The sequence below is a fragment of the Corvus brachyrhynchos genome, unplaced genomic scaffold, assembly GCF_000691975.1.
Source record: "Corvus brachyrhynchos isolate BGI_N302 unplaced genomic scaffold, ASM69197v1 scaffold5, whole genome shotgun sequence".
Lineage (NCBI taxonomy): Eukaryota > Metazoa > Chordata > Aves > Passeriformes > Corvidae > Corvus > Corvus brachyrhynchos.
The window spans coordinates 5,468,335-5,483,256 of record NW_008238321.1 but is presented as its reverse complement, the minus strand read 5'-3'; the positions used below and the strand labels follow the sequence as shown (position 1 = coordinate 5,483,256).

Below are 14,922 nucleotides of genomic sequence, written 5' to 3'. Positions count from 1 at the left end.
TTCCTGCTGCTGAGTTGCAGATCAATGCACTAATTAATGAGCAGCAGATCGATGCACTAATTAAGCAGCCAATCATCCCAAGAGGTCACTGCCGGTGGCGAAGCGCATTCCTTGCCTTGGCTCCAGGTCCTGCCTGTGCCAAGCTCCTCACAGGTGCCTGACCACGGACACCCCAACCCAGTGTGGTATCAGCCTCAGTGAATTCCGGCATCTTTGTGGTTTTGTGGAGTCAGTCTTGCTGGGAAAGAAAAAACCCCGAGGATTTTAATACAGAGTACGGTAGAACTGTAGCAATATTTTCCTTAGAGGGAACACTGAAACTTTAGCAGCACAAACAGTACTTGTGTTAATATTTTAGCAAAATTATAATCAATTTAAATGTTTAAATTGATTGTACGTGAGATAATGTTCGTTGGGTACAGTGTATTTTTTCTAACTATAATATTACTGTTCCAGAGTTTCCGTGTAACTGTAAAGAGCTAAAGCTGTGTCTGCCTGCGGGACGTGTCCTGCCCCGTGTGCCCCCCATGCTGAATATTACACGCTCTGAATGTCCCCCCGAGGCCTGCATTGCCTTTCTTTGCCCCCACACGCACATCCCACCACGCTCTGTGCCGGGACTGACCTCTGGAGCAGCAGCAGGGACATGGGGACCACACCGGCACAACTCCTGGTGCTTCCCGAGGGTGGTGGCTGGTTCAGCTGCCCAAAGTCAGTGTTACCTTTTCCTTGCAGGAGGCACCCGGCTGCTCTGCTGGGCAGGGAGGAGGAGGAAGGGTTGGGTGCCTGAGGGGCTTCCTGGCAGCACAGGAGATGTCCTCGATTAAACTGGAGCTGGGAATAACATGTCCAGCCTCATCACTCAACAGGCACCTGGAGGGAGGTGAGCCCTGATCCTCTGCACCCAAAGTGCCAGTCCCAGGCAGAGGAGGGGTGGCAGCCCTGCTGGGGTGGCACTGAGACAGGCAGCTGGGACAGGCAGGAGTCCCACAGCTGGAGCATTTTTCCAGGGAATTGCAATGGGTTTATGTCCGAGGTGGCCGCGCTGAGGCCATGTCACCAGGCCGGATGAGACAACCCCAAACTCCCTGGCCTTGGCAAGAGCCTTCACCCACCTCAGCGTGACTCAACCCCATTTTGGGGTTTGTTGGTGCAGCCCCCCAGCCCCATGGAGCCCTCACTCTGCTGAATTTAACCCCACTTAGAGGGAGGGTGACACCCGTGCCTGGAATCCTGCCCCAAATCCTTTGGGAGCCCCCTCAGCTGTTGGGTGTCACCGGTGCCCTGCGGTGGCTGTGGCAGCACCTTGGTGTGTCTGTCAGGCAGAGCAGGGTGTGCAGGTGGGGTTGTCACCAAACACCCCAAGGGGGCCATGGTTGGAGAACCAGAGCCATGGGTGCAGAAACCATGATGTGCTGGGGGTTTCAAGGTATTTGAACATCAATTTTCATCTTTCTCCTCTTTTTCTCCCAGCTGTGGTACAGAAGCGCTTGCCCCCTTGTAACCACCCAGGCCACATCCTAAAAGGATGCCAGGGCTGTCCCAAAGTTGTCCCAAAACCATGCCAGGATTGTCCTGAGTGTGCCAGGGCTCTGCAAACCCCTCCCTTTACATGACATCAGGAACCTGGGATCTCACTGGCTCTTGTGCCATCAGTTCATGCTACAATAAGTGACACCCACAGCACTTCTTTTCTCCTGCCCATCAGTCCCTTACAGGGGTGTTTCGTACCATCCATCCCAGTGCCAGCCCCCAAAGACGCAGGGGTGGCTTCTGGCTCTGCCTGGTGCCCTCTAACCATGGTCTGTTTGTTAGGAACTCCCATCATTATTCCATGGAATGGGTATTTCTCTCAGTAAAAGCTGCTGTGTATTTTACAGACTCCTCCCAGCCTGTGCTGTCCCCAAGCAGGTGGCTCTGGTTCCCCTCTGGTCGGTTCTCAGTTGCATTTTGAACCCTCTGTGTGTCACAAGCCCCTCTCCCCCCCAGTGAGGCTCAGAACCAGCCCTCACTGTCTCAACTTGAAACCCCAGTTCAGCTGCCTGGATTTCGTTGCAATACACATTAAAAACCTCAGCTCCTTTAAGAGTTTTAATCTCCAACAGCTCCCACCTGAGGGTTGGGAAGTTCAGTTTCTTTGCAGATACCTCTGTCTGAGCAGACGCTTCCAGGAGTTGCAGTTGTCACTAACCTCTGTGCAGTGTAGTATAAAGTGGACTGTGTATGGAAATAAGTTTAAAATGTTTACAATTTTGTATATATTATATATATAAAAATATCTTTTGAGAGAACAATCTGTGATTCTGTATTTTCAGTGTCTGTGTAACCAACTGCAACTTATTTTCAATAAAGAGCTAAAAATGAACAGAAAAAAAAATTTGGTAATAACTTTATTTAATCAGGTGAGCACAAGGAACAAGGAGACTGCAACATCAGGCCCCAGAGATGCAGCACCTCGAGGGAACTCCCAGCAGCACCTCCTGGGGAACACAGAGCTGCTGATGGAGAAATAACTGAAACCCAAGGGAAGACAGAAGATGCTCCTGCAGGGAAGACACATTTCACTCCCTGAACTTTACAAACCAAAGGGATGGGGAGAGTTGCTGACTGGAAGTGGTGGGGGCAGCTGGCAGCACCCAGCCCCCTCAGGTGTCCCTGCCTGGGGCCAGGATCAGCTCCAGGATCCCCAGCAAGGCAGGGACTGCCAGGGACTCATGCAGTGTGTGAACCACCATACAGCCAAATCACCCTCCCCAGCCCCTTCTGGGCCAAATCCAACATGGGCAGGTGGTCAGAACAGTCTCAAATATTCAAGAAAAGAAACCCAAAGCACTTTGCAGCCTGAGAGCAAGCAAAAATAACGTGTAAGGCAAGGAAGAGTGACTGTAGGCAGGAGTAGCTCTTGGGTAATACTCTGAGCTCGATTTCATAGAAATGATGCTGCTAGAAAAGCTGTGTTTCATCACTAAAAATTACATAAATTAATTTCAGCTTTATCCCTACACATTAGAAATAACTAAACCTGGAGATGGGAGAGAATCAGACACTGAACTACAGCCATGGGGGACTCCTGGCACTGCTGCTGGAGGAGTCACTTCAAAGGAGGAAGAGATCTCCCTCTTCCTCTGAGGTGGAATTTGGGGAGGCCAAGGAGCACGAGCAAAACTACATCAGCCTGGTGTCACCGAGGGAGGTGCAGGTGTCAGACCACTGTAAACAGATAAATGCACTTAAAGGCACTGCAGAAAACATGGTCAGTGATCAGCAGCATTTAATGTCCCAGGATGCTGTTGGGAGCTCCCACCAGTAATACATCCGAGTAATTAGAAACATGGCAGTCATTAAATAAAATTCCCATGTGCTTTACAGAGAGTAAAGCCTTAATGCTGTTACTGTACATGCAGGGCTACAAAATCAGTTTCTTGAAAGAACTTTACAGAAAAGGTCAGAGGCAACTTCAAATCTTGCACAGATCAGCCCAATTCTTCAAGCAGCAGAATTGACTCTGTTTGCAGAAAGAAAACTCTGCAGCCCAGTGTTTGCAGCTCTCCTGGTCACACACCCCCGTGAGCAGCGCTTTCCTGCACCTTTTACCCCTGACTAGTGTGATCTTCACTGAAACAGCACAAAAAAAATCAGAATGTTATAAGGGAAGCCACTTCCATTCATTTCAGTGATCCATAAACTTCCTCCACCCCAAAACCAGAAAGAAACCCCCAAACCAGAGCATATTCCCCTATTGTGTCCCCTGTCATTCTGCAGATCAGAAAGGATTCCCAGCTATTGCGTGTTCAGGAGGAAGGAGCCCTGCCTGCCCCCACTGCAGCTCAGCCTAACCCTACCCTGGATTTGGGAGCTCAGACAGTGGGTGGGGACGAGCTCTGGCACATTCCCATGATCCCTTTGCCCAGGAGGGCTTCCCAAGTCACCTACTCCTCACTGCCTCAGCCGGCACCGGCCCCCAGCCACGCTACTGCCAAACCTCATTCCAAAGTGCACATCCACAGCCAGAGCCTGGGTCGTGGCCCTGGGGAGAGCTAACTGATGATCCTGCTGATTGCTTGGAGCGAGGGGAACTCCTCATCCTCGATATGCAAAGCTTTGTGGGTGACCACGTCCTGCTGGGTCAGCACCTGCCTGCACGTGGGGCAGATGTAGCAGTCGAGGTCGGCGGGGGAGTCTGTCTGCCAAACGTTCTTTCTGTTCTTTTTGGGTTTGTTGGAGCTTTGTTTCTCCTTGATCCGGAAGTCGTTGTGAGCAGAGAGCAGTTCCTGCTGCTTGGCCGTGTCTGGCAGCAACACCAACAACTCCTTGAAAATCTTCTTGAAGTTTTCCCCCAGCAGTTCCCGGCAGCTTTTGTAATACTGAGCTGCAGAGATCAGCCCCTGCAGGGGACAGGGAAGGGCAATAATTAAGAGGAAAAAAATATTTATCTATTAAAAATCCCACTGGGATTCAGGCCTCCTAGAAAGGGAGGCTTTGGGAACCCACTCACCTGTCTGAACTGCCCAGAATGAGTTTTAAATTTATTGAACTTGGACTCATCGCTCTGAAGAAATTCTTTAATGGATTGTATGAGCTGGATGTTCCTCTGCTGGAAGTTCTCAGGTATCAAGTATGATCCATGACAGGATTTTGGCCTGTGTTGGAAAAGACCAGAAGCGACCCTGACATTGGTTTGTGTCACACAAATATGACATAAATCACAAGGCTGTTCTGGTTTACAGCTGCACGTCCTTCCTTCACCCAGCTACACATAAGCAGCACACAGCTGTCTTGTCAGGATAATAAAATATGGGATTTCTGTATCAGATTCCAGCTTTACACAAACAGAATGTTTAAAATCCAAGTTTAACATTGTCCTGATGAGCTGCTCTGTGAGCTGGATGCGCTCAAAAGTCCTGAGCAAAGACCTCACCATGAATAAAACAACAGATAATGCAGGTTCTGTATTAAACTGACACAAAGTTTTCCCTCCCCTTTTCCTACAAACTCCTCTTTCTATCCCAGAAGGGACAAGAGAGCAGCTACAGGAAAGATCAAGAGCAGTGAAGGTCACCAAGGAGAACACACCTCAGCACCTTGCTCCTGGGACTCCCACAGAATCGATGTGAAGTACAGGAATATGTTGGAACTGCAGATTTCCAAATAAATCTAGAACAGACCAAGGTCTGAGCAGCCAAAACATTGCACAGTTCCTCAGACTCGTAACTACACAGGGCTGTTCTATGCAATTCTCCCGGATCCAACCCACAGCACCCTGGGACTTGCCAGGGGGACTCTTCACTGGGCTGGCCCCGCTTGAGTAACCCCCTGTGCGCTGTTTGAAGCCCCTGTGACACGAGTGAGGTGTGAGGTGCCCCGTGCCCCCTGGCAGGCCCTTGACTCACTCTTTCAGAGCTGTAGTGACGGGTTCAGAGATGGTGGAGGATGGGATGACAGCGAAGCCCGGGGGGGGTTTGCTGACAGGCACCGACAGGCCCGGAGGCGGAGGAGGGTTCTTCAACAGCACCACGGAGTTAAAGCCTGAGGGAAGCAGGGAAGGGGCAGGAATTAGAGACCCACAGACCCCTGGCTAAAACCCACACCAGTGCCTGACACACTGCAGAAGCACCAAGAAGAATTTGCAGTACAGACATCACTATATTGGAGAAAACCTAAAAAAAAATCTTCAAGAAGCACTTGAGAGTGGCTGATGTTCCTCTACAGAGAAAGTGCTTTAATTATTCATTTTCTTTTTCAATGGAAAATAATTTTGAAAGCCCACTCCAAGACACAATGAAAAACACTTTTGCATTATTAAAGGGAACACAAATCACTGGAGGAGGCAGCAGGCCTGGCCTGGCCTCTCCCAGCAGGAGCTGCACAAACAGCGGTGCTGGCATCTCCTGATGCGATCCCACTTCCACGAAAACCACTCCAAGTCACATTTGTTGCCGTCTCTCTGCTTTCACAAGGTCATGGCTAAAAGAACAGCAGGAAACCTCTCCCAGCACAGGAGGAAGTGGCCAAGGAAGTGAAGTGACAAGTGCCAGCAGGGACAGGACACAACCAGATTCCCTAGCCTGCAGCAGCTTCCAAGGCAGATCTTGGAGCACAACACACGGATGTGTCAGCCCTGGGGACAGGGAAAAACCAACTCTTCATCCATGAGCAAATAGCTGCAGCTGTGGGGCAGAGGTGGTTCCCAGAGGACATTCCAGGCCTCCTGTGACACCCAGGCTGCCTTTGCCTCCAGAGCCCAAGTGGCACCTGGTGGCAGAACCTCGCACAAGAGCCAGAATGAGTTTATGCAACACATCCATGTGTTCTCTGGGCTCTCTACAAGCCAAGCTGGCCGTGCCCAGCAGTGCTTCCTCATCCCTGAGGTGTCCAGTGCCAGGTGGGACAGGCCTTGGAGCAACCTAGGATAGTGCAAGGTGCCCCTGCCCACGGCAGGGGAATGAGATGATCTTTAAGATCCCTGCCACCCAAACCATTCCATGACTCTGTGATTCATTCCATGTTTACCTGGTGGCGGGGGCATCCTGGCTGATCCTGAGCTCCCAAGAGCTGGGAAGTCTTCCTGAGGTAAAGGGCATTTGTTAGTCACTGGGGGCTTTTTAAGGCCGGGGGGCTCTTTGGGTGTACCACAGCCAGCTGATGGTTTATCCGAGTGCCCGTTGACGACAGCTGTGGCTCTGTCAGGGCCGTGAGCAGCAGGGAACACCTTGGATGGCTGCTCTGCTTCCGAGGGCTTTTCTGCTGCTGGCCTGGGAAATGATGTCTCCTGGGACGGGCGTGGGGATGATGAGCTCTGCTTCTCAACCCCTGTCTTCTTCTTCTTGCCCACTTTCATAAAAGTTTGTGAGGTAGAAGCTGCCAGCAAGGACGAGACGTCAAACATGGTCGGGGCGTTCCGGATCTCTTGGGTGGTCAGGCCACCACCGCCATCCTCGTCATCCGACTCACAGAGTTTATTGCTCTTCTTACTTCCTTTGGAGGTGTTCAAGGATGGTTTTTTGGCTGGCTGGTTGACACAGGGGCTGCTCATGGCTTTGACCACGTTTTTACTGGAACCATTGTTCCATGCAGATGTGATGTGAGTTACTGTCTTATTGGTGGGCTTCACTTTGGACACCAGAGCTGGGAAATCCTCCTCCTGGAAGGCTGCTTTCCTGGCTGTCGCCGTGTACATCAGAGACATCCCTGATGAGATGCTGGGAGCTGCAGAGGAGGACAAGCTTGGGAAATCTTCTTCTTTAAGCTTAACCAGTGCTGGCTGGGCAGAGCTGTGGGGAAGGGAGAGGGTTTGAGTTAATGAGGCAGCACAACCCCAAGGGACAGCACAAACCCACAACTCTCCACTCTTCCTCAAACTGTCACTTCGGGTGGCACAACAGGAGTTTTACTTGATGATCCTCTAGGGTCTCTTCCAGCTGATATTCCATGATTCTAAAGACCAGCCAGGAGCTGGCCCGAGGCAGGAGGGGATAGGGCAGGGGAAGCCTTGGAGTGATCAAATGATCTGGAAAATTATTTTCCCCCAGAAATGCAGAACACATCAATCAGCTTCTAAATGTACTTTGTCCCTGCTGCAGCCCTGTGCAGACTCACCCTTGGAGAGGTCCTGCTGCAGAGCCGATTGCTGGAAAGTCGCCCTGGCTGAGCACTCCATTAGCAGCTGCTTCTTTTGGAACAGGAACAGAAAAAGCAAAGACATGTTTTCAACCCAAACACATTCATTCCAGAGCAGGGGCTATCAATGACCATGACAGCAGCACTACCAAGGCCTATTTTCAGCAGCTGATGATGTCATTAACCAACATTCCAGAGGAACAATTTCAATCCATGCATCACTATTTCCTTCAATTAACTGTGCTCCCCATTATGTCATGGTATACAGGAAACTCATGATACTTTAAATGAGTAAAACATGGGTAAGGCAGAACTATCTGAGGGAACCTTCCAGACACTGAGATGCCCTGCAGTGCAGGACCTGTCCAACACTCACCTGTGACATCGTTTGAAGACTTTGGCACACGTTTGGAGCCGAGCACGTCGGGATCCCTCAAATCCTCCTTTCTCCCCCTGCTGCTGTTGCCTTCCTCTTTGTCCTCCACCCTCTTCTTCTCTTCCTGCCGTTTGGCTGCCACAGATGCCCTGACTGCTGCTGCAACATCCCTGTCTTCTTCTTCCCTGCAGGACAGGGAAGGGTCCCTTGGTCAAACAGCAAGGATCACAGAGCAGCTGCCTCGCTCCAGTCTCACCTCTGTGGTGCCAGCTCCGGTAACATCCCTGATCTCGTGCTGCCACCTGCTGAGAAGCCTAAACCAGCCCCACCACTCCAATCCACCCCAGCCAGGCAACATTCCCCCTTGGATTCCCAAGTTCCATGTGTGGGAATAACAATCCAGGCCAGAAGAAACGGGGTGAACTGGGAGAGACAGCACCACGGATGCAGGGGGCACCTGTCTCTCCCATTCATTTCCAAAGACATGGAATCATTCTTGGAGGCCACAGGAACTCTTTGAGACATAGCTGGGCATGAACTCTCAACACATGCATGATCCACATGCGACACCAACAGAGGAGTGTTTTGGGATGGACTTTTTTCCCCAGTGGAATCACCAGTAATGAACCAGCTGCCCGTCCAGCAAGAAAAAGAAGAAAATAAGATGTGCAGGATGTAAAAAGCACTCAGGTCTGGTGTGGATGAAGAGACATAGAAATGTAAAGTTTCATTTCAATACTTAACCCTCTTCCTTTTCCAAAGCACTCAGTCTGGCCACACAGAGATCTGTTAGTTCAATGAAACAGGTCCTTAGAACAGGAATTTCATGATTACCCAGACCAAAAACTCCATTAAACCTGCACAGACTTGCCACCTACTTCAGAAAATCCTGTTTAGAGAAGTTTGCATAAAAACAGCTGCTGGAATTCATTTAGGGTTCTGAGTTTATTTAACCCACAAGTTGAGGGTTACATTGTTTGCTTCCTGAGCTGAAACTTCACACAAAATAATTCCATGATGACAAAGCACATAGCCCGGACATGGGCTCGGACTGGAAGCTCTCAGATAAGGATTCACCATGGAGGTCTCCAAATTTTGTACCACTTCCTTCCTCCTAATCCACCAAAATACTGTGAACTGGCAAGGAAAAGCCAACACTAAATGGGAATAAAACTCACAACGTTGTGCCGCTCACCTCTTGTACCTCCAGCTGCCTCTCCTGTTCTGCTGGTTTCCTCGGCTGCTCAACCTGCTTGCCCTCCCTTGCCTGTTGAACCTGTCAACCTCTTCATAGTCCTCTGCACCTACAACACCTAAACAGGAGGGAGGAATGATGACTCTCAGTTATTTCTCTACTGTGGGCATTACACTGTGCCTGAAAAATGCAAAAATATACTGGTACAAATAAACTATCTTCATTTCTTTCTGATGACCAAGTCAGCAGTTCTCATAAAATTACATGTCCTCATTAAACTCACACAATCCTACACAAAAATCCTACAACAATTCTGGTAGGAAGGGATGTCTGGATATCACCTGCTCCAGCCCTTTACTCAAAGCAAGGCCAGCTCTGAAACTATATCAGAGGGCTTTGTCTGGGCAAGTTCTGGTTATCTTCAACCTCTACAACCTCTCAGGCTGAAGAGGCCTTCTCAATCTCTACAAGCTCTTGGTGCTGTTCCAGGGCTTGTCTACCTTCTTTGGGAAGAATTTTTTCATGGCTATGAAATATTCACCAGATGTTCTTGAAAAGTCTTCGAGAATAAGAGCCATAGAATGGTTTGGGTGGGAGGGATCTTAAAGGACATCTTGCTCCTGAGCAGGAATACCTTCCACTAGACCAGGCTGCTCCAAGCCCTGTTCAACTTTGGGCACTTCCAGGGATGGAGCAGCCTCCTCCACCCCCCAGGGAGTCCCTCCCTAACCCTGGGGTGCCCATCGGTGCCCCCAGCCCAGCCCACCTTCGGTCCTGCGCGGGTGCCGGGGGGTGTAGGTGAACTGCAGGTCGATGTGGCGGTTCTGGCGTGCCTCGGCCCGGCTCTTGCTGTGGCTCGGTGCGGAAGGCGTGCGTGACCTGCTCCGAGCTGCAGCGGCCCTCCTCGCACAGGAAGTGCTTCTCGCGGAAGTGCTCCCGCAGGTATTCGTAATCACTGCGAGCAGAAAACACAGAGCTGACCCTTCCCACGGTACGACACAGCCACTCGTACAAGGGCAAGTGAGGACAAGCCCTGGTGGTTGGTTGGTCCTTATCCCCAGGGATGTTTTCCAGCTGACACAGTTTCTGTATGGCCAATGCATGATCCAGGTGTTAAAGTAAACCCACAGATGCTCAGCTCATCCAGCTGTGCACATGACAAAAAAGTTACTCCTATTCCCTTTGCACACGAACTTTGGAGCATTAGAATCAAGGAATCACAGGATTAAGGTTGGAAAAGACCTTTAAGACCATCAACCAGCACCACCACCATGTTCACCACTAAGTACCACATCCACATGGTTTTAAATACTTTCAGGGATGGTGACTCCACCATTTCCCTGAGTAACCTCTTCTAATGCCTGACAGCCCTTTCCATGAAGGAATTTTTCCCAATACCCAGTCTAAAACCCCCCTGGTGCAACTTAAGAACATTTCCTCTCATCCTGTCCACCATTAAAAGTAACACACCAGACAGCTGCTGTCAGGCTGCAAAATGTAACTTTTAATAAAGAAAATTTTAAAGCATGAACTAGACTATTTTGGCTATTTGTTTGAGGAATTGCAGCCAACCTGCTGCCATCCCTCCACTCTGCCTTTAAACACTACTATCCCCTACATTCAAAGCAGACCCAAGCAATTTTCCTTCAAAATTTAAGCTAGAGAAAGGACTCATATCAATAATCTCCTTGCCTGTAGTACTCCTGAGCCCCCTCAGAGTCACAGAAGTGACAGAAGTAGTGATCCCTCCGCAGGTGTTTCAGTAACTCGTCGTTGTCCAGGTACCGCTCGTCGCAGAACTTGCAGAGGGGGTGGCCCCGGTGGGAGGTGTCATCGGGATCCCCGTGGATCCGGTGCCGGGCCAGGTCCTTCCGGGAATACCATTTCCTTTCGTAGGTGAAGATCTGGAGAGACAGATATTGTATTCATAGATTTGTATTTCTAGATTTGTATTGTTTCTTATGGACACTGAACTAAACGGAACAAGCCAGCTTGTGTCCAGCTTCTCCATTTGTAGGGGTGGAAGACTTGCTTCAAAAAGATGCACTTTGACCACCAACACCTAGAATTTTTGGTGGACAGGAAATAAAATTCAAGTGATGGATTCAAATTCAATCTAACTTGCATTTCTCTGAACACTGGAAATGGATTTAATTCACTTTTTTCCCTTTGGAATCTTTTTATACTGTAACAAGTTTAAATTATAATCTCTGGGGTAGAAAAATCTTAACTATGTATGTATCAACACACGGTATTTTGCATTCTCTAATTTAAAAACCCCAAGTGAGCTGTTTTACTTTCCTCACACAGGAACCATCCCAAACAGCTGCACACAGAGGATCCACTTCAGTGAACAAATTGTGTATCATAAGCCAACACTCTGTCCCCACTACCACATGAGCTATTTTGGTAGCAAGGGTTCTGGAGATGCCTAAATGATTGACCCAGTCTTAAGAACAGAATATCCTTTATTTCTGGCCTAGACAAAGACTGGGAAATTGCTCTGGGAAAAGGTTTGTTTGGCTCTGCCATGGACTGAAACTTCCACAAGTTTAAGAGCTTCTTCTCAGTGGCTACAAGTAACATGGAACTTCTTTCTTTGAAATAAAAATCTCTACAATATTCTGAAATTAAAAAGCAAGTTTTAATATTGTTTATGAGAGAAAATGACAAACAAGTTCCCTTGGTGCTGGGTTCATACACTGAGCATGAAGCACCTCACCAGAGCTCAAAGGACACCACAAACCAAAGAAGGTCCTGCCCTCCCTCCCCACTTCCCTTCAATCAGCTCCAGAGATTCCAAGACCACAGGAAAGACTCAACTCAGTTCCCAGACTTATTAGGGTTCATTCAGGTCAACCTGCTCACTCCTGGATCCCATCCCTTTTGGCAGAGAACTCCACTTCACCTGGCACGAACCAACTGTGGCACCACCACTGTGGGGTTCAATTTAAAATCTGGAGAACCTCCAGGCCCTCTTCATTAATCAGTTTATGGAAGGAGAAAGGCTTAAAATAAAGCAACTGGCCTCACTGCAGGAAGAGGAAACCTAAATAAATCCTTGCTGTTCTGCCTTCCCATCTTTCCCAGGAACTCCTGGAAGTCATGGAGGAAAACCCCCCTCCTTCCCACACATCCAAGCAGAGGCCCAGCTCACCTTTAAGTGTTTAACACAGAGTTTGCAGCAGAAGAGCTCATGCTGCTTCCTCATGTGCTGTTCCAGATCTGCAAAGGTGTTGAAGGGCTTTACATCCGGGCACAAGGAGCATTCATGCTGCAGCAGCTTCCTAAGGGATGAGAAGAGTCCCAAAAATGATCCAATTCCCTCTCAGCACCCCGATACCTTGAGCAAGACACAAATGTTCCATCCCTAGGAAAAGGCTCCAGCTTTATGGCTCCCCTGCAATCTGTAGCGTGGGTTGTGACCTGCTTATTCCAAGAATTCTGCTGTATGGCAGGAATGGGATGGAACCAAATTACACCAAGGTCCCAACTGCTGGGGAAGAGCTGAGCAGCCACAGAGTAGGAACTACACTGTCACTACAAAGCTGAGTAAACTGAAACAAACCCATCCACTATTGGAGATTCAGCTGATTCCTGCAACATTCACATCCAATTCCATTACACTTTCCAATGTCAGAAACTGAGGAATACAGTGGGGAGAGATAAAGAATTGTATGAGGAAAGGAGGGGAAAAAACCCACCCCAAAATCCCACCCCACAATGGTTCCCAAGAAGAGCTGAGCACTGGTCTCACTGTAAGACTCCCAATCCCTCATTTCCATAAATATCAAGCCATGCAAAACTGTAAATGTACCAAAGTTACACTCTCAGCCCAAATCAGGGGGAATATAATGCCCAATTCTCCAAGGAAAAGGCTCCACTGCCTGCATGGCTTCATCTTTTCCACTCCTCTTTCCATTATCTCAAACCCTCCCAATTAAGATTGTTATGAAAAATATTTGTAGAACACGATGCTGATGCCACGTTTTTATTCTGCACTGGTTTTTTTACTTCACCTTTTTTCTCTCCCATTCAGAATTAAGATCTTTGTGTGAAGACAATGCTACTCTTCATGCAATACTTGGCACAACTGGGTTTGGTTAGTCCTTACTCAGCACAGCAGTAATTACAATTGTAACAGTAATTAAGTCTTTATCACTTTCCACAGCAGCCATGCAAGGAATAGAGAGGTTTTCGGCAGGTTTGCTGCTGCTAAAGATGCCAAAAATGCCTTTTATTGACAGAGCAAAGCTTGTGTGTTGTGTTGGTGAATCCAACACTGCAGCCTCGAGGAGCTGCTGAGTGTTCAATGCCACTGCCCTGCTCCAGCCTGTCACCTTGCCAAAAACACCTGCACGGCAGGTGACTCACATCCCCAGCTCCTCAAATCCCAAGAAACCACACCACCCTGCCCTCCCACAGCAGCACTTCCTGCCACGTCCCGTGCGTCACCACGTGCTTGGGGAGACATTCCAGGAAGGAGCCAGCGCTCACCTGTACAGTGTATAAACCTCTGCATCCATGAAATAAATGTCATATTTCTTCTCATGCTGCAGCTGGTGCAGGGCTATGGAGGAGAAGGACGGGAGCTTCCGCCCGAACACCACCTGTGGGACACAGCACTGGGATCAGCAGGAGCTGTGGGATTCCAGGCAAGTTCCCCAGCACAAACTCTGGGAGCTCCCCACGCCCACAGAGCTTTGTGCCAGCCCCAGCTGTCACACCCCCAGGCACTCTCCCCTGCTGTCAGCAAAGCCACAGGACATCTTATCAACCTGCCAGAGAAACGTGGATTAGCCCAGCCAGGCCTTTGGAGTTTGGACGAGATTAGGAAACGTTCCTGGTCTGTTTTGCTCCCACAGCTGTTCCCAGAGTAAATATCCTCAACCAACACAACCCCTTCCACAGCCAATGCCTGGCAGGAGCCCTGCCCTCGGCTCCTCCCCATCTCCTGGAGGATCACAAGGCAACCTGGAGTCTCTAAGTGACAAGTGACTCAATACCTAAGAGTCTGGCAGGGAAACCACTGTTTCTTCTTTCCTTAACTCCCAGGTAAGCGAGGAGCAAAACACACAACACTTCCTAAATTGCTTGTACTACATATCCTTCTCAGGGAATTTCCTTGTTCCCAGCTGCTCCCACTTGGCTCTGAGCACTGCAGCTGTTTAAGGTATTACAGGAGCCACCTACCACTGCCTGCTCCAGCACATTCCCAGCCTGGGAATTACTGGGGTAGCAGCAACATTTAGGGCACAGCTGGAGTTACCAGCCCCAGCCCAGAAAGGCTGAGACATAAATACAGTAAAGAATTTCAGTTCTTACAGCAAAAGCTACATTGTCAATCCAGAAATAGATTCTCAGAGAGGCTGTGGCTGCCCCTGGATCGCTGGAAGTGCCCAAGGCCAGGCTGGACGGGGCCTGGCGCAGCCTGAGATAGTGGAAGGTGTCCCTGCCCATGGCAGGGGGTGGCACCGGATAGGCTTTAAAGTCCTTCCATTGCAAACCATTCCAGGATTTTATGAGTCCATGATCCCTCCTAAGAGCAGCTGCCTCCTGAAGCAGGGAGCAAAGGCTCCATTCTGTGCTGCCAGAGCGAACTCTGCTGACTTCAAACCATAAACATTCACTCCAAACTCCATTTTCTTCATATTTTGTTTCCTACTCGCCCGGGCGGCGGCGGCAACGCCGGGAGCGGGGCAGAGGGCGGATAACCCGGGCTGTCCGTCCCCGC

General features: G+C 49.5%; 1 protein-coding gene across 1 annotated transcript in view; it reads right to left on the bottom strand.

The window, feature by feature from the left end:
• Positions 1 to 2,372: 2,372 nt before the first annotated feature.
• ZNF598 (zinc finger protein 598) overlaps positions 2,373 to 14,922 on the bottom strand; it is a 12,823-nt gene continuing 273 nt past the window's right edge. Inside the window, 12 exon segments of the mRNA XM_017734270.1 lie at positions 2,373 to 4,385; positions 4,496 to 4,640; positions 5,391 to 5,526; positions 6,511 to 7,271; positions 7,597 to 7,669; positions 7,994 to 8,178; positions 9,189 to 9,306; positions 9,955 to 10,043; positions 10,045 to 10,143; positions 10,881 to 11,092; positions 12,346 to 12,475; positions 13,686 to 13,813. Of these exon segments, the coding sequence (XP_017589759.1) occupies positions 4,038 to 4,385; positions 4,496 to 4,640; positions 5,391 to 5,526; positions 6,511 to 7,271; positions 7,597 to 7,669; positions 7,994 to 8,178; positions 9,189 to 9,306; positions 9,955 to 10,043; positions 10,045 to 10,143; positions 10,881 to 11,092; positions 12,346 to 12,475; positions 13,686 to 13,813 (2,424 nt within the window). The 3' untranslated portion in view covers positions 2,373 to 4,037.